The sequence below is a fragment of the Thalassophryne amazonica genome, chromosome 22 (genome assembly GCF_902500255.1).
Source record: "Thalassophryne amazonica chromosome 22, fThaAma1.1, whole genome shotgun sequence".
Classification (NCBI taxonomy): domain Eukaryota; kingdom Metazoa; phylum Chordata; class Actinopteri; order Batrachoidiformes; family Batrachoididae; genus Thalassophryne; species Thalassophryne amazonica.
In genome coordinates this window covers 11,699,377-11,720,126 of record NC_047124.1, presented here as the reverse complement: position 1 = coordinate 11,720,126, position 20,750 = coordinate 11,699,377, and the positions used below count along the sequence as shown (strand labels likewise).

The window sequence follows — 20,750 nt, the reverse complement described above, 5'->3', positions numbered from 1 at the left end:
AAGAGCCATACATTCCAAACCCAGAACTGCATAAATTCCTGCAGAGCTTTGAACTGTGCTATACGTCTGCAAACCTTATACTGAAGATGTGTGTACTTATTGGTCATTATATGATTTGCAGGAGTGGCAGCGTATCCGGTCTTACTCTGAAACTCATCAAAACGTCGGTTGGCGAGATGCTAGAGACCCTCTCTGATGACGACTTCGTAAACGTGGTCTATGTGAGTATTAACTCTGCCGCTCCCTGAAATTCATTGCTAGCAAGAATAGTGTAGCCGTCATTAGCATTAGCTCTGATTGGTCACAAAATGATCATTCTGCAGATATACCTGTACGTAACAAACAATCCAAAAATGCATTTGGGTCATTGTTCCTCTGGGGTATCTATGGTGTAAGAATCAATTGTTTTCAATTCAATTCAATTCAGTTCCCCTCTGGCAGATCCCGAGCAGCCGGGAAAGCAGGCCGACTGGGTGACTGTGAGGAGGAAGCGTAGTTCTAAACAGAAGCCCCGTGTACACCGCCAACCCGTTCACATTTCTAACCGTTTTTCCCCACTCGATGACACACCCGCCGAGGATCAAACTCTGGTTATTGGCGACTCTGTTTTGAGAAATGTGAAGTTAGCGACACCAGCAACCATAGTCAATTGTCTTCCGGGGTCCAGAGCAGGCGACATTGAAGGAAATTTGAAACTGCTGGCTAAGGCTAAGCGTAAATTTGGTAAGATTGTAATTCACGTCGGCAGTAATGACACCCGGTTACGCCAATCGGAGGTCACTAAAATTAACATTAAATCGGTGTGTAACTTTGCAAAAACAATGTCGGACTCTGTAGTTTTCTCTGGGCCCCTCCCCAATCGGACCGGGAGTGACATGTTTAGCCGCATGTTCTCCTTGAATTGCTGTCTGTCTGAGTGGTGTCCAAAAAATGAGGTGGGCTTCATAGATAATTGGCAAAGCTTCTGGGGAAAACCTGGTCTTGTTAGGAGAGACGGCATCCATCCCACTTTGGATGGAGCAGCTCTCATTTCTAGAAATCTGGCCAATTTTCTTAAATCCTCCAAACCGTGACTATCCAGGGTTGGGAGCAGGAAGCAGAGTTGTAGTCTTACACACCTCTCTGCAGCTTCTCTCCCCCTGCCATCCCCTCATTACCCCATCCCCGTAGAGACGGTGTCTGCTCCCAGACCACCAATAACCAGTAAAAATCTATTTAAGCATAAAAATTAAAAAAGAAAAAATAATATAGCACCTTCAACTGCACCACAGACTAAAACAGTTAAATGTGGTCTATTAAACATTAGGTCTCTCTCTTCTAAGTCCCTGTTAGTAAATGATATAATAATTGATCAACATATTGATTTATTCTGCCTTACACAAACCTGGTTACAGCAGGATGAATATGTTAATTTAAATGAGTCAACACCCCCGAGTCACACTAACTGTCAGAATGCTCGTAGCACGGGCCGGGGCGGAGGATTAGCAGCAATCTTCCATTCCAGCTTATTAATTAATCAAAAACCCAGACAGAGCTTTAATTAATTTGAAAGCTTGACTCTTAGTCTTGTCCATCCAAATTGGAAGTCCCAAAAACCAGTTTTATTTGTTATTATCTATCGTCCACCTGGTCATTACTGTGAGTTTCTCTGTGAATTTTCAGACCTTTTGTCTGACTTAGTGCTTAGCTCAGATAAGATAATTATAGTGGGCGATTTTAACATCCACACAGATGCTGAGAATGACAGCCTCAACACTGCATTTAATCTATTATTAGACTCTATTGGCTTTGCTCAAAATGTAAATGAGTCCACCCACCACTTTAATCATATCTTAGATCTTGTTCTGACTTATGGTATGGAAATAGAAGACTTAACAGTATTCCCTGAAAACTCCCTTCTGTCTGATCATTTCTTAACATTTACTCAGATGGACTACCCTGCAGTGGGGAATAAGTTTCATTACACTAGAAGTCTCTCAGAAAGCACTGTAACTAGGTTTAAGGATATGATTCCTTCTTTATGTTCTCTAATGCCATATACCAACACAGTGCAGAGTAGCTACCTAAACTCTGTAAGTGAGATAGAGTATCTCGTCAGTAGTTTTACATCCTCATTGAAGACAACTTTGGATGCTGTAGCTACTCTGAAAAAGAGAGCTTTAAATCAGAAGTGCCTGACTCCGTGGTATAACTCACAAACTCGTAGCTTAAAGCAGATAACCCGTACGTTGGAGAGGAAATGGCGTCTCACTAATTTAGAAGATCTTCACTTAGCCTGGAAAAAGAGTCTGTTGCTCTATAAAAAAGCCCTCCGTAAAGCTAGGACATCTTTCTACTCATCAATAATTGAAGAAAATAAGAACAACCCCAGGTTTCTTTTCAGCACTGTAGCCAGGCTGACAAAGAGTCAGAGCTCTATTGAGCTGAGTATTCCATTAACTTTAACTAGTAATGACTTCATGACTTTCTTTGCTAACAAAATTTTAACTATTAGAGAAAAAATTACTCATAACCATCCCAAAGACGTATCGTTATCTTTGGCTGCTTTCAGTGATGCCGGTATTTGGTTAGACTCTTTCTCTCCGATTGTTCTGTCTGAGTTATTTTCATTAGTTACTTCATCCAAACCATCAACATGTTTATTAGACCCCATTCCTACCAGGCTGCTCAAGGAAGCCCTACCATTATTTAATGCTTCGATCTTAAATATGATCAATCTATCTTTGTTAGTTGGCTATGTACCACAGGCTTTTAAGGTGGCAGTAATTAAACCATTACTTAAAAAGCCATCACTTGACCCAGCTATCTTAGCTAATTATAGGCCAATCTCCAACCTTCCTTTTCTCTCAAAAATTCTTGAAAGGGTAGTTGTAAAACAGCTAACTGATCATCTGCAGAGGAATGGTCTATTTGAAGAGTTTCAGTCAGGTTTTAGAATTCATCATAGTACAGAAACAGCATTAGTGAAGGTTACAAATGATCTTCTTATGGCCTCGGATAGTGGACTCATCTCTGTGCTTGTTCTGTTAGACCTCAGTGCTGCTTTTGATACTGTTGACCATAAAATTTTATTACGGAGATAGAGCATTCCATAGGTATTAAAGGCACTGCGCTGCGGTGGTTTGAATCATATTTGTCTAATAGATTATAATTTGTTCATGTAAATGGGGAATCTTCTTCACAGACTAAAGTTAATTATGGAGTTCCACAAGGTTCTGTGCTAGGACCAATTTTATTCACTTTATACATGCTTCTCTTAGGCAGTATTATTAGACGGTATTGCTTAAATTTTCATTGTTACGCAGATGATACCCAGCTTTATCTATCCATGAAGCCAGAGGACACACACCAATTAGCTAAACTGCAGGATTGTCTTACAGACATAAAGACATGGATGACCTCTAATTTCCTGCTTTTAAACTCAGATAAAACTGAAGTTATTGTACTTGGCCCCACAAATCTTAGAAACATGGTGTCTAACCAGATCCTTACTCTGGATGGCATTACCCTGACCTCTAGTAATACTGTGAGAAATCTTGGAGTCATTTTTGATCAGGATATGTAATTCAAAGCGCATATTAAACAAATATGTAGGACTGCTTTTTTGCATTTACGCAATATCTCTAAAATTAGAAAGGTCTTGTCTCAGAGTGATGCTGAAAAACTAATTCATGCATTTATTTCCTCTAGGCTGGACTATTGTAATTCATTATTATCAGGTTGTCCTAAAAGTTCCCTAAAAAGCCTTCAGTTAATTCAAAATGCTGCAGCTAGAGTACTAACGGGGACTAGAAGGAGAGAGCATATTTCACCCATATTGGCCTCTCTTCATTGGCTTCCTGTTAATTCTAGAATAGAATTTAAAATTCTTCTTCTTACTTATAAGGTTTTGAATAATCAGGTCCCATCTTATCTTAGGGACCTCGTAGTACCATATCACCCCAATAGAGCGCTTCGCTCTCAGACTGCAGGCTTACTTGTAGTTCCTAGGGTTTGTAAGAGTAGAATGGGAGGCAGAGCCTTCAGCTTTCAGGCTCCTCTCCTGTGGAACCAGCTCCCAATTCAGATCAGGGAGACAGACACCCTCTCTACTTTTAAGATTAGGCTTAAAACTTTCCTTTTTGCTAAAGCTTATAGTTAGGGCTGGATCAGGTGACCCTGAACCATCCCTTAGTTATGCTGCTATAGACGTAGACTGCTGGGGGGTTCCCATGATGCACTGTTTCTTTCTCTTTTTGCTCTGTATGCACCACTCTGCATTTAATCATTAGTGATCGATCTCTGCTCCCCTCCACAGCATGTCTTTTTCCTGGTTCTCTCCCTCAGCCCCAACCAGTCCCAGCAGAAGACTGCCCCTCCCTGAGCCTGGTTCTGCTGGAGGTTTCTTCCTGTTAAAAGGGAGTTTTTCCTTCCCACTGTAGCCAAATGCTTGCTCACAGGGGGTCGTTTTGACCGTTGGGGTTTTACATAATTATTGTATGGCCTTGCCTTACAATATAAAGCGCCTTGGGGCAACTGTTTGTTGTGATTTGGCGTTATATAAAAAAAAAAATTGATTGAATTGATTGATTGAATTGACTTCATCCTCATTTGCATGCAAATCTATCTACCAAACTTTAAAATGTAACAAGAGCAATCCGAGATTTCTTACGTCCGCCAATCTGGATCCAGATCACCCTCAATCATTCCACAAGCTTTGAGACAAATTGGAAGAAAACTCCAATTTACTTTGTTCACACACAACCAAAAACAATACTGTTAAGTGCATGCGATTATGATTGGGTTTTGCCACTAACAGGGCTATTCCACGAGGTGCTGTTCTACTACGATCGCCCATGATCCAAAACAGGTGCAAAAACAGGATGAAACGGCTTAATCTGGCCTGCCTCCTAAGTGGCTGGCTTATGAAGTGCAGACCTGGCAACCCATCTGAAAACAAACAAAAAACAAAAGGAGCTAAGGAGATCACAAACGCTGCTTCTGCTTCAAATTTTTACCCTGATGGACCGCGATCAAACAAGTTTCAAGCCGTAGTCCTTATAAATACCCACTTTAAAGAAGTTCAAACATGATTGAAGAAGTTAAGACGACGAAAGTTAACCACGTACTATCAGAAACTTCGAGACGCGGGATCCAATTTTGGATCCCGATTTCAAATCTGATGCAGATGATGGGCGTAACTACTATGTACAGTACACCAAGTGTGTTCAAGACGGGCAGAGATGGATCAAAAAGTTACTGTGATGCTTCAAAACCTGCCCTGATTTGCTATTTGGGATTAAACGGGAGGGAATGGCGCTCTGTGGAATAACTCCCATAATACATGCGACCAGTCAAAGGTCAGGGTTAGGATTGCCATCCTGCTGATCTGCAACCTCACCATCAGAGGACAATAAATCTTACACTTCTGTCGCTTTAAGGAGCAAAAGACGTGTCAGGGAATTTTGCTGAAACGAGCGCTTCTTGTACGCTGTTGGCGCACTTTCAAATGTACGTGCCGTCGAGGCCAAAGCAGATGCTGCTGGGTATTAATGAGGCGAATCTCGGCGCACCGTTGGTGTTTTGCGTGTGCATGCACGCGCACAGTGATTCAGTTCCATCTGTTCCTCCACATTAAGGTCTCATTAATATTAACCTGAAGACTCTTTAATGTAATTCAGCGAGATGCCGTTTGCATTTCTGTGCTGCACTCGTACATAATCAAGCTTTTTTTGTTTTGTTTTTTGCCTCCTTATGCCACTTTCACATCCCTACCTGTTCCCATCTGCTCCTCCAGCTCCCTTTGGTCTGTGTAGCTTTAACACTGATTTTTATTTATTTTATTTTTTCAAACAGTCATGTTCTCCTTGTGCACGTTTAGCAAACACTGCATGAGACCGTGACGAAGGGGAAACCACCCACATATTTAACAAAAACAAATATGTGCAAGTGCCTTCCCTCCACTTCCCGTCATCCCTCCATCCCTTTTCCCTCCAGTTCAACGACAAGGCGCACTACGCGGCATGCTTCGAGAACCTGGTGCAGGCCAACGTGCGGAACAAGCGCATCCTGAAGGACGCCGTGCAGGGCATCTTGGCCAAGGGCATCACCAACTACAGGGGCGGCTTTGAGCTGGCGTTCCAGCAGCTCGCACAGGTAACGTGTCACAGGGGGTGTGTGCACATGCAGCTGAGTCTGTGGTGCACAAACCAATAAGTTTGGTGAAACAAAGTCTGGCTTCTCTTCATTCCGTTCATCACGTGCACTCGTGAAAGTCATGATGTTTGGTTCACAGGACTCCAGCATGCAGGAGTGAGCATATGCTGCCCTCTGCTGGTTGCTTTGCACAATGCATTTTTTCAGAGCAGTTTAAGAATATCGGTCCACAGGCCAAAGCCAGTTTAGACCTGAGGTCAAAGGTGGTAAAACAACACTTTCACTAAAATGTATGACAACCTTCCTTGAGTGGTAGTTACACCCAGGTAGGGTGTAACAGCTAAATATTACTCTGGGTTAAAACTGAAAAAAGGTCTAGTCATGTTAAATTATGACCCTATTTGGCTGACTTTAAAGAGCCCACAAAGGGCCCTATCTGTGGTTTAATGTTATAACATTTAGGGGGTAAAATGGAAATAAAAAATGTTAAAGGTCAATTTAAAAAAAAAAAATGTGCTAGAGTTAGTAATGATGTAGCAAGTTACAAACACACACACACACACACACACACACACAAAGTGGTTGTTTTTTACACCATATCTCCAAAATCTTCGGTCACAGATAGCACAAATAATATGTTTTTGAAATTCTTATGATCAGACAAATAATGTGATATACCTTTTAACAACGTTAGTGCATTTTAAATTTTGACCGTTGTCTGATACTTACTTGACCGGACTATAGCTACCACTCTGGTAAGATAATTTAGTATGCATTTGTACGACGATATACTGAGACTGTTGTGTTTTGCCGATGACATGGATTAGTTGCCAAATCAGTCTTCTGAAACCACTCCCCCCCCACGAAATGGCAAACATCCATGCGTGTGCATCCACATAAGCCTTAAAACCTTTTTTTTGCAGCTACTCCTGCAGTCTGTTGCTAAAACAAGAATTTATGATGGCTAAACTGAAGTCTTCCTGTATTTCTTCCCCGAAGATGAACGTGTCGAGGGCCAACTGCAACAAGATTATCATGCTCTTCACCGACGGAGGAGAAGAAAGGGCCGAGGAGATCTTTGAGAAATACAACCCCAAACAGGCGGTAAGGACACAGTGATGACTGCGTAGGGTGCGCTTTGTTTTTGCTCCCTTTAGTTTATTGTGTGTTCTTCTCTTTACAGGTGCGCATCTTTACGTTTTCAGTGGGTCAGCACAATTACGACAAAGGACCAATACAGTGGATGGCCTGCAAGAATAAAGGTGTGAAGCTCTTACAGATGTCTGTGGAAGTCACGTAGTTGTCATCACAAATGTGGCTTTCTGGGGAATTGACAGATTTCAGGGTGTGTAAAGGTGCAACTATGTAGCTACATTGCTGTTGTGTTTTCTCAAGAGCTGTAATCAAGAAAATGATCATTGGGGATAGCTAAATATATGCTCACGTGTTAGCGTTTTACATTAACCATGTAGTCACACTAACTAACTGAAGGTGATGCTAATTTAGGAGCGCTGTTAGCATCAGCTGTGTATGCTAACGCTAACTACAATGAGATTTTCTTTTATACTGTCTGTCAAACTCATCATAGCAATGAAACAGTATTCAGTGTAAACAGTAGAAGTTTCCACATGTGGAATTTTTTTTTATTCCCAGAAAACATGCGTCTACATACGTTTTATAAAGAAATGTTACGCTAATGTGTTAAGGAGCTCTTAGCTTTATCAGCCTGACACTGTCTTCCCCACAATGGTTTGAGAAAAGTCTACATTCCAGACTTTTTTTTTTTAAAGCTGTTTCATTTGTGATTTTTGGCAATTCAAAAGATTAAATTGCTTTCCAGTGCAGTAATAGTTTCATTTTGTGTTTTGGGGATACTGAAACTGTAAATCTTTACTGAAGCAGTTGTATCAACTAGTATTTTAAACACATTTTTAGCATTTTAAAACAATCATTCACTTTTGGAATTGCTTTTTGTGTTTTGGGCTTCGTGAAACCTCAAGCAGTTTCCTGAAACAGTTGTTTCATTTACAACCCCTGGCAAAAATTATGGAATCACCGGCCTCGGAGGATGTTCATTCAGTTGTTTAATTTTGTAGAAAAAAAGCAGATCACAGACATGACACAAAACTAAAGTCATTTTAAATGGCAACTTTCTGGCTTTAAGAAACACTATAAGAAATCAAGAAAAAAAATTGTGGCAGTCAGTAACGGTTACTTTTTAGACCAAGAAGAGGGAAAAAAATATGGAATCACTCAAATCACAGACGTCAGAGACGAGGCAAAAAAGTGCAATCAAAAATACGAAGCATGATCTGGGTACACGGCAAAGCAAAAACAGGACTGGATACAGAGCTGGTGAGCGTACAAAAACAACAAACAAGCAGGGGTGTGGTGGCTGGGAGGAGCTTAAATAGGGTGGAGTTGACAAAGTGCATGTGCAGGTGAATGATCTAGAAAGGGGCGTGGCAGGAAGACAAAGATGATACGCCGTGCTAGAGAGTGAGGGAGGACAACACAAAGTGGAGTGATGTAAGACGTGAGGATGCGTGAACAGGTGCAAGAGCGTGAGGGAAAGAGAACACAAAGCAGAAAGGGTCACAGTGAGAGACGAAGACACAATGCAGGTGCAGTGATTTGGAGTGAGACCACAATCAGATGTGCTTGAAGAAAACGGAGGACAAAGATCAGACAACACTGTAAAACTCAGTGAGTTAGTTGAACGCAAACCATTTGAGGAAACCAATTGCCTTAAACCATTTGAGTTTGCCAACTTAAATAAAAATGATTTAAAAAAAATTTAATTGTTAAAGTTTTAGTAACTTAATTTATAGTTAAGTAAACTTATGTAAATCTAGTTTATGTTTTTCAATAAAAAAGTGACAAATAAATTTCTGCCTAAAAAAAATTTGCATTATATTTTGGATTAGATTTTTTTTGATGCATTCTTTGGTTTACCTGTTGACTCTGCATTGTGTTGTTATGACTCCGCCCATTCGCTCCCCTCGGGATGCAAACTCACAATCTCTGGCATGGAAGTCGGACTCTCTAACAGAAGGCTAAAACCCAGGACTCTGGCCTTGTGACCAGAGAATTCTTTTGAGCTGTTTGGAGTGAGGTTTATTAACTACATCTGCACAGCAACACCTGCTGGCCTCCGTTACATGAACTCAATTAAAATGAGTGGATAGAATGCACTGAAAATACATTACCAACACTTAAATGCCCAAAAACCTTAAATGCACTTAAAGGAACTGAGTTGTTATGACAACAATTCATATTTGAGTTAGTTTAATTAATGGAAATGAGTGACTATAACTTTTTTCAAAGTTTGAGTTACATTAACATAATTATTGTATTAAAATGGAGTGTTCAGTTTAACAGTGAAACTGTAACACAACTATGAACATCAATAGGCATGAACATGAGAACTAAAAAGCGAACCATCAGATAATAAACATAGAAGATAAACTACATAAGAACCGATCAGAGAAATAAGAGGAAAATAAACACTAAGAAAAAACTAAACTGGAACTGACTTATGACCGAAGAATACAATAAGAGATACCAGATGACAAAACAAACAAAGACTAAATAATTAACAGAAAACAAAACCCGATGCTTCAGCATAACTGATATCACAAAACCAGTTTTATTTGTTATTATCTATCGTCCACCTGGTCGTTACTGTGAGTTTCTCTGTGAATTTTCAGACCTTTTGTCTGACTTAGTGCTTAGCTCAGATAAGATAATTATAGTGGGCGATTTTAACATCCACACAGATGCTGAGAATGACAGCCTCAACACTGCATTTAATCTATTATTAGACTCTATTGGCTTTGCTCAAAAAGTAAATGAGTCCACCCACCACTTTAATCATATCTTAGATCTTGTTCTGACTTATGGTATGGAAATAGAAGACTTAACAGTATTCCCTGAAAACTCCCTTCTGTCTGATCATTTCTTAATAACATTTACATTTACTCTGATGGACTACCCAGCAGTGGGGAATAAGTTTCATTACACTAGAAGTCTTTCAGAAAGCGCTGTAACTAGGTTTAAGGATATGATTCCTTCTTTATGTTCTCTAATGCCATATACCAACACAGTGCAGAGTAGCTACCTAAACTCTGTAAGGGAGATAGAGTATCTCGTCAATAGTTTTACATCCTCATTGAAGACAACTTTGGATGCTGTAGCTCCTCTGAAAAAGAGAGCTTTAAATCAGAAGTGTCTGACTCCGTGGTATAACTCACAAACTCGTAGCTTAAAGCAGATAACCCGTAAGTTGGAGAGGAAATGGCGTCTCACTAATTTAGAAGATCTTCACTTAGCCTGGAAAAAGAGTCTGTTGCTCTATAAAAAAGCCCTCCGTAAAGCTAGGACATCTTTCTACTCATCACTAATTGAACAAAATAAGAACAACCCCAGGTTTCTTTTCAGCACTGTAGCCAGGCTGACAAAGAGTCAGAGCTCTATTGAGCTGAGTATTCCATTAACTTTAACTAGTAATGACTTCATGACTTTCTTTGCTAACAAAATTTTAACTATTAGAGAAAAAATTACTCATAACCATCCCAAAGACGTATCGTTATCTTTGGCTGCTTTCAGTGATGCCGGTATTTGGTTAGACTCTTTCTCTCCGATTGTTCTGTCTGAGTTATTCTCATTAGTTACTTCATCCAAACCATCAACATGTTTATTAGACCCCATTCCTACCAGGCTGCTCAAGGAAGCCCTACCATTATTTAATGCTTCGATCTTAAATATGATCAATCTATCTTTGTTAGTTGGCTATGTACCACAGGCTTTTAAGGTGGCAGTAATTAAACCATTACTTAAAAAGCCATCACTTGACCCAGCTATCTTAGCTAATTATAGGCCAATCTCCAACCTTCCTTTTCTCTCAAAAATTCTTGAAAGGGTAGTTGTAAAACAGCTAACTGATCATCTGCAGAGGAATGGTCTATTTGAAGAGTTTCAGTCAGGTTTTAGAATTCATCATAGTACAGAAACAGCATTAGTGAAGGTTACAAATGATCTTCTTATGGCCTCGGACAGTGGACTCATCTCTGTGCTTGTTCTGTTAGACCTCAGTGCTGCTTTTGATACTGTTGACCATAAAATTTTATTACAGAGATTAGAGCATGCCATAGGTATTAAAGGCACTGCGCTGCGGTGGTTTGAATCATATTTGTCTAATAGATTACAATTTGTTCATGTAAATGGGGAATCTTCTTCACAGACTAAAGTTAATTATGGAGTTCCACAAGGTTCTGTGCTAGGACCAATTTTATTTACTTTATACATGCTTCCCTTAGGCAGTATTATTAGACGGTATTGCTTAAATTTTCATTGTTACGCAGATGATACCCAGCTTTATCTATCCATGAAGCCAGAGGACACACACCAATTAGCTAAACTGCAGGATTGTCTTACAGACATAAAGACATGGATGACCTCTAATTTCCTGCTTTTAAACTCAGATAAAACTGAAGTTATTGTACTTGGCCCCACAAATCTTAGAAACATGGTGTCTAACCAGATCCTTACTCTGGATGGCATTACCCTGACCTCTAGTAATACTGTGAGAAATCTTGGAGTCATTTTTGATCAGGATATGTCATTCAAAGCGCATATTAAACAAATATGTAGGACTGCTTTTTTGCATTTACGCAATATCTCTAAAATCAGAAAGGTCTTGTCTCAGAGTGATGCTGAAAAACTAATTCATGCATTTATTTCCTCTAGGCTGGACTATTGTAATTCATTATTATCAGGTTGTCCTAAAAGTTCCCTAAAAAGCCTTCAGTTAATTCAAAATGCTGCAGCTAGAGTACTGACGGGGACTAGAAGGAGAGAGCATATCTCACCCATATTGGCCTCTCTTCATTGGCTTCCTGTTAATTCTAGAATAGAATTTAAAATTCTTCTTCTTACTTATAAGGTTTTGAATAATCAGGTCCCATCTTATCTTAGGGACCTCGTAGTACCATATCACCCCAATAGAGCGCTTCGCTCTCAGACTGCAGGCTTACTTGTAGTTCCTAGGGTTTGTAAGAGTAGAATGGGAGGCAGAGCCTTCAGCTTTCAGGCTCCTCTCCTGTGGAACCAGCTCCCAATTCAGATCAGGGAGACAGACACCCTCTCTACTTTTAAGATTAGGCTTAAAACTTTCCTTTTTGCTAAAGCTTATAGTTAGGGCTGGATCAGGTGACCCTGAACCATCCCTTAGTTATGCTGCTATAGACGTAGACTGCTGGGGGGTTCCCATGATGCACTGTTTCTTTCTCTTTTTGCTCTGTATGCACCACTCTGCATTTAATCATTAGTGATCGATCTCTGCTCCCCTCCACAGCATGTCTTTTTCTTGGTTCTCTCCCTCAGCCCCAACCAGTCCCAGCAGAAGACTGCCCCTCCCTGAGCCTGGTTCTGTTGGAGGTTTCTTCCTGTTAAAAGGGAGTTTTTCCTTCCCACTGTAGCCAAGTGCTTGCTCACAGGGGGTCGTTTTGACCGTTGGGGTTTTACATAATTATTGTATGGCCTTGCCTTACAATATAAAGCGCCTTGGGGCAACTGTTTGTTGTGATTTGGCGCTATATAAAAAAATTGATTGATTGATTGATTGATAAACAAATGAGCCACAATGAAAACACAAACCAGCTGAACAAAACTAGAACGGAACTGAACAATGGCTAAAGAATGAAAAGTAACAAAGAAACAAAGTGACAAAGCAAAAACAGAACAGAAAATAAACACATGATGAAAATAAAATAACTAATAAATCAAAGCTGGAACAGATGGTGATAAAAGGATAGAGGGGAAAAACCTGATCAGGGCCAAATCGTGACAGATGCATTTGAAAACGATAAAGCATTATTCAGATCAAATGTTTTTAACTTATATTTTAACTCTCCCAATATTTTGAAAGGGTTATTCATTTTGTGAAGCAATTGGCAACATAGATGTTTCTTATCATAGGCAACCTAGATGGTTGCCTACACCGCCAACAGCAGGGTGGGGAGGTTGGGGGGGGGCAACATAGGCGTTTCTTATCATAGGCAACCTAGATGGTTGCCTAGACCGCCACCAGCAGGGTGGGGAGGTTGAGGGGAGCAACATAGGCATTTCTAATGATAGGCAACCTAGATGGTTGCCTAGGCTGCCACCAGCAGGGTGGGTGGGGGGTGGGGGGCAGACCAAATGTATTACTGATAATCTTGCCTTGGACATTGCATTCTTCAGAAATGCCCCTGGGAACCAAAAATGTTCATCTGCTGGCTCCGCCTACTGTGTGAAGTTGTTTTGACAGTGGATTTTGAAATATGTTTCTCTATTTCAGGGTATTACTATGAGATCCCATCAATAGGTGCCATCAGACTCAATACTCAGGTAAACAACATGTAAATAAACATGTTTTTTGGGGGGGGGATGTTCCTAAAAATGTCTTTGATCCATTTAATGCCAGGTTATAGATGTCTTTCTCCATGTATTTCACCTTATTTCACTTCATCAGCAATAAATTATGCCCCCTTGTGGTTTGGGGGGGGGCGCATCCTTGTTTTTGCAGGAGTACCTGGACGTGTTGGGTAGGCCGATGGTCAAAGCCGACAAGATGCCAAAGCAGGTGCAGTGGACCAACGTGTACCTGGATGCGCTGGTGCGTAACGTGCTGTCATAAACACACAATACTTCATTGAATCCCGCGTCTGTTCATAAGCATGAAAAGCGTTTCAACAAAGCGTTTCTGCTTCCTGTCAGATGTTCTCTGTGTAATTTGTGGTGCCTTTTTGCTAAACTCTGCTTCAACTCTGTTCCAGCGCCGAAGCGAGAGATAAATGAGATTTCAAAAATATTGCGTGAATTCATTTTTTATTGAGATGCTTAAACGGCGGACGACTGCGATAAGGGCGCCGTCGCGCAAATGGAGCCAAGTTGTTGTGTTGTGTTGTGTCGTTTTGCTGATAAAACTGTCATTGTTTGCGATTACGCCAGCGTGTTGTCAGCACTAGACATGTCTGCATTTCGTTAGTGGAAATTTGCTGTGATTTTGCTGATGTTTAGACTGGAAACACCAGAAAACAAACCATGTGTTTTATTTCCTTCATGCTTTGTTTTTTTTGTTTTTTTTTATCATTGCAGGAACTTGGGTTGGTGATCACCGGAACTGTTCCCGTGTTTAACAAGACCAGCACTGGGTCAAAGGTATAAAAAACACACACACACACACTCCACAAACAGGTTTTTTTTCTGTGGCTGCTTAATTATAGGTTGTTTGAGTGCATTGTTCAAAAACTGCACTTAATATTGACAAACAGCATCTTGTAGTCTGGAGAACATATTTGTCTTCGGTGAAGTTCTGTCTACGTGATTCGGGAAATTGCAGCTTTTGCACGGTCGCGCTCAGTGACACTGTCAGTCCCACTGCACGCACGTAATGAAGTGTGTAAATGGAGTAGAAAGTGTTTTTGCTTGAGGCCATTTGGTTGTTCCAGGATTGTTCAAACTGTAATGAACCAGTCTTCATGAAACCGAGTGCCTGTAACTGATGCCAAATACATTTTGTAATAAAGATCCAGGGTGTGACTAAGAAGTATTGTACTGTCAGTGCACTTTGTTTGTACTGACAAATACACAGAATAATCTATGTCTACTTTGTTTATATTGACAAAAATACAGAATAATCTCTGTCTACTTTGTTTATACTGACAAAAATACAGAATAATCTCTGTCTACTTTGTTTATACTGACAAATATACAGAATAATCTCTGTGTACTTTGTTTATACTGACAAATACACAGAATAATCTCTGTGTACTTTGTTTATACTAACAAATACACAGAATAATCTCTGTGTACTTTGTTTATACTAACAAATATACAGAATAATCTCTGTGTACTTTGTTTATACTGACAAATACACAGAATAATCTCTGTGTACTTTATTTATACTGACAAATATACAGATTAATCTGTGTGTACTTTGTTTATACTGACATATACACAGAATAATCTCTGTATTATAAACATTTATGACTGCTGTCATTAAGTGTCATTCGATATTTGTAATGACAAGTTGACAAGTTGGCATACAATCGAAGACCAAAAAGGCCAAAGACAACTTCTGGTCATGTCACTTTGATTAAAGTCAAGTTGTTAAGATCCAGGGTGTGACTAAGAAGTATTGTAGTGTCAGTGCACTTTGTTTGTACTGACAAATACACAGAATAATCTCTGTCTACTTTGTTTATACTGACAAAAATACAGAATAATCTCTGTCTACTTTGTTTATACTAACAAATATACAAAATAATCTCTGTGTACTTTGTTTATACTAACAAATATACAGAATAATCTCTGTGTACTTTGTCTATACTGACATATACACAGAATAATCTCTGTCTACTTTGTTTATACTGACAAATATATAGAATAATCTCTGTGTACTTTGTTTATACTGACAAATATACAGAATAAGATCAGTGTACTTTGTTTATACTGGCAAATATACAGAATAATCTCTGTCTACTTTGTTTATACTGACAAATATACAGAATAATCTCTGTGTACTTTGTATATACTGACAAATATACAGAATAATCTCTGTCTACTTTGTTTATACTGACAAATATACAGAATAATTGTCTACTTTGTTTATACTGATAAATACACAGAATAATCTTTGTGTACTTTGTTTATACTGACATACACAGAATAATCTCTGTATTATAAACATTTATGACTGCTGTCATTAAGTGTCATTCGAAATTTGTAATGACAAATTGACAAGTTGGCATACAATTGAAGACCAAAAAGGCCAAAGACAACTTCTGGTCATGTCACTTTGATTAAGGTCAAGTTGTTATAATCAAAACAACTTGATTATAACAAGTTATAATCAAGTTTTTGTTATAATCAAACAAAAACAAGTAAATATACAGAATAATCTCTGTGTACTTTGTTTATACTGACAAATATACAGAATAAGATCAGTGTACTTTGTTTATACTGGCAAATATACAGAATAATCTCTGTCTACTTTGTTTATACTGACAAATACACAGAATAATCTCTGTGTACTTTGTATATACTGACAAATATACAGAATAATCTCTGTCTACTTTGTTTATACTGAGAAATACACAGAATAATCTCTGTGTACTTTGTTTATACTGAGAAATACACAGAATAATCTCAGTGTACTTTGTTTATACTGAGAAATACACAGAATAATCTCTGTGTACTTTGTTTATACTGAGAAATACACAGAATAATCTCCGTGTACTTTGTTTATACTGACATATACACAGAATAATCTCTGTGTACTTTGTTTATAGTGACAAATATACAGAATAAGATCAGTGTACTTTGTTTATACTGACAAATATACAGAATAATCTCTGTGCACTTTGTTTATACTAGCAAATATACAGAATAATCTCTGTGTACTTTGTATATACTGAGAAATACACAGAATAATCTCTGTGTACTTTGTTTATACTGAGAAATACACAGAATAATCTCTGTGTACTTTGTTTATACTGAGAAATACACAGAATAATCTCCGTGTACTTTGTTTATACTGACATATACACAGAATATTCTCTGTGTACTTTGTTTATAGTGACAAATATACAGAATAAGATCAGTGTACTTTGTTTATACTGACAAATATACAGAATAATCTCTGTGCACTTTGTTTATACTAGCAAATACACAGAATAATCTCAGTGTACTTTGTTTATACTGAGAAATACACAGAATAATCTCTGTGTACTTTGTTTATACTGAGAAATACACAGAATAATCTCCGTGTACTTTGTTTATACTGACATATACACAGAATAATCTCTGTGTACTTTGTTTATAGTGACAAATATACAGAATAAGATCAGTGTACTTTGTTTATACTGACAAATATACAGAATAATCTCTGTGCACTTTGTTTATACTAGCAAATATACAGAATAATCTCTGTGTACTTTGTATATACTGAGAAATACACAGAATAATCTCTGTGTACTTTGTTTATACTGAGAAATACACAGAATAATCTCAGTGTACTTTGTTTATACTGAGAAATACACAGAATAATCTCTGTGTACTTTGTTTATACTGAGAAATACACAGAATAATCTCCGTGTACTTTGTTTATACTGACATATACACAGAATAATCTCTGTGTACTTTGTTTATAGTGACAAATATACAGAATAAGATCAGTGTACTTTGTTTATACTGACATATACACAGAATAATCTCTGTGTACTTTGTTTATAGTGACAAATATACAGAATAAGATCAGTGTACTTTGTTTATACTGACAAATATACAGAATAATCTCTGTGTACTTTGTATATACTGACAGATCCACAGAATAATCTCTGTGTACTTTGTTTATACTGACAAATATACAGAATAAGATCAGTGTACTTTGTTTATACTGAGAAATACACAGAATAATCTCCGTGTACTTTGTTTATACTGAGAAATACACAGAATAATCTCTGTGTACTTTGTTTATACTGAGAAATACACAGAATAATCTCTGTGTACTTTGTTTATACTGAGAAATACACAGAATAATCTCTGTGTACTTTGTTTATACTGAGAAATACACAGAATAATCTCTGTGTACTTTGTTTATACTGACATATACACAGAATAATCTCTGTGTACTTTGTTTATAGTGACAAATATACAGAATAAGATCAGTGTACTTTGTTTATACTGACAAATATACAGAATAATCTCTGTGCACTTTGTTTATACTAGCAAATACACAGAATAATCTCAGTGTACTTTGTTTATACTGAGAAATACACAGAATAATCTCTGTGTACTTTGTTTATACTGAGAAATACACAGAATAATCTCCGTGTACTTTGTTTATACTGACATATACACAGAATAATCTCTGTGTACTTTGTTTATAGTGACAAATATACAGAATAAGATCAGTGTACTTTGTTTATACTGACAAATATACAGAATAATCTCTGTGCACTTTGTTTATACTAGCAAATATACAGAATAATCTCTGTGTACTTTGTATATACTGAGAAATACACAGAATAATCTCTGTGTACTTTGTTTATACTGAGAAATACACAGAATAATCTCAGTGTACTTTGTTTATACTGAGAAATACACAGAATAATCTCTGTGTACTTTGTTTATACTGAGAAATACACAGAATAATATCCGTGTACTTTGTTTATACTGACATATACACAGAATAATCTCTGTGTACTTTGTTTATAGTGACAAATATACAGAATAAGATCAGTGTACTTTGTTTATACTGACATATACACAGAATAATCTCTGTGTACTTTGTTTATAGTGACAAATATACAGAATAAGATCAGTGTACTTTGTTTATACTGACAAATATACAGAATAATCTCTGTGTACTTTGTATATACTGACAGATCCACAGAATAATCTCTGTGTACTTTGTTTATACTGACAAATATACAGAATAAGATCAGTGTACTTTGTTTATACTGAGAAATACACAGAATAATCTCCGTGTACTTTGTTTATACTGAGAAATACACAGAATAATCTCTGTGTACTTTGTTTATACTGAGAAATACACAGAATAATCTCAGTGTACTTTGTTTATACTGAGAAATACACAGAATAATCTCTGTGTACTTTGTTTATACTGAGAAATACACAGAATAATCTCCGTGTACTTTGTTTATACTGACATATACACAGAATAATCTCTGTGTACTTTGTTTATAGTGACAAATATACAGAATAAGATCAGTGTACTTTGTTTATACTGACAAATATACAGAGTAATCTCTGTATCATAAACATTTATGACTGCTGTCATTAAGTGTCATTCGATATTTGTAATGACAAGTTGACAAGTTGGCATACAATCGAAGACCAAAAAGGCCAAAGACAACTTCTGGTCATGTCACTTTGATTAAAGTCAAGTTGTTATAATCAAAACAACCCAAAAAATATAAACTTGTTATTATAAAAACCAAATGACACTTAATGACAGTGTCATAAATGTTTATGGCATTGCCATAATGTTTGACACTTTTATGACTGTATCATGTAACAGCTATGACAGCGTCATGTCTCTATTATGACAATACATTCAAGTAAAGGTTTACGAATAATCTCTGTGTACTTTGTTTATGCTGAAAAATATACAGAATAATCATAGTGTACTTTATTTATTCTGAAAAATATACAGAATAATCATAGTGTACTTTGTTTATACTGACCAATATACAGAATAATCATAGTGTACCTTGTTTATACTGACAAATATACAGAATAATCATAGTGTACTTTGTTTATGATGACAAATATACAGAATAATCATAGTGTACTTTGTTTATACTGACAAATATACAAAATAATCTCAGTGTACTTGGTTTATACAGACAAATTCACAGAATAATCTCTGTATATGTAGTTTATACTGACAATATACAGAATAATCTCCATGTACTTGGTTATACAGACAAATTCACAGAATAATCTCTGTATATTTAGTTTATACTGACAATATACAGAATAATCTCAGTGTACTTGGTTTATGTGGACAAATTCACAGAATAATCTCTGTGTACTTGGTTATACAGACAAATTCACAGAATAATCTCTGTGTACTTGTTTTATGGGGACAAATATACAGAATACTCTCGGGGTACTTGGTTTATGCAGGCAAATATACAGAATAATCTCAGTGTACTTGGTTTATACGTACAAATTCACAGAATAATCTCTGTGTACTCGGTTTATGCAGACAAATATATAGAATAATTTCGGGGTACTTTGTTTATGCAGGCAAATATCCAGAATAATTTTGGGGTACTTTGTTTATGCAGGCAAATATTCAGAATAATCTTGATGTACTTGGTTTATACGTACAAATTCACAGAATAATCTGTGTACTTGGTTTATGCAGGCAAATATACAGAATAATCTCAGTGTACTTGGTTTATACATACAAATTCACAGAATAATCTCAGTGTACTTGGTTTATATGTACAAATTCACAGAATAATCTGTGTACTTGGTTTATGCAGGCAAATATACAGAATAATATGTGTACTTGGTTTATACATACAAATTCACAGAATAATCTATGCACTTGGTTTATGTGGACAAATATATAGAATAATTTTGGGGTACTTTGTTTATGCAGGCAAATATACAGGATAATCTCAATGTACTTGGTTTATTCAGGTAAATATAATAGTAATAATGACTTCAATTTATAGAGCGCTTTTCAAGACACTCAAAGCACTTTACAAATTGCATTATTCTTTCACTCACACATTCACACACATTAGTGTAGCCACAAATGCCATGGGGCAAACTGACAGAAGCATGGCTGCCATTCTGGGCCCATGGCCCATCTGACCACCACCTCATGCAAGGTGGGTTAAGTGTCTTGCCCAAGGACACAATTGTTACTGCATTATGACTGGTTGGGAACTGGATTCAAACCACCGACCCTACAGTCACAAGACAACTTGCTCTACCAACTGAGCTATACAGAATAATCTCAGTGTATTGGTTTATACTGACAAATATACAGAATAATCTCTGTGTACTTATCATATACTGACAAGTGT

General features: G+C 37.4%; 1 protein-coding gene across 1 annotated transcript in view; it reads left to right on the top strand.

Annotated features, from left to right (window-relative positions):
* The window catches only part of LOC117503713 (voltage-dependent calcium channel subunit alpha-2/delta-1-like), a 139,990-nt gene that overhangs the window by 65,143 nt on the left and 54,097 nt on the right, over positions 1–20,750 (top strand). Inside the window, exons 10-16 of the mRNA XM_034162931.1 lie at positions 122–221; positions 5,977–6,135; positions 7,135–7,239; positions 7,319–7,397; positions 13,475–13,524; positions 13,703–13,792; positions 14,275–14,337. Of these exons, the coding sequence (XP_034018822.1) occupies positions 122–221; positions 5,977–6,135; positions 7,135–7,239; positions 7,319–7,397; positions 13,475–13,524; positions 13,703–13,792; positions 14,275–14,337 (646 nt within the window). The remainder of the gene's footprint in view (positions 1–121; positions 222–5,976; positions 6,136–7,134; positions 7,240–7,318; positions 7,398–13,474; positions 13,525–13,702; positions 13,793–14,274; positions 14,338–20,750) is intronic.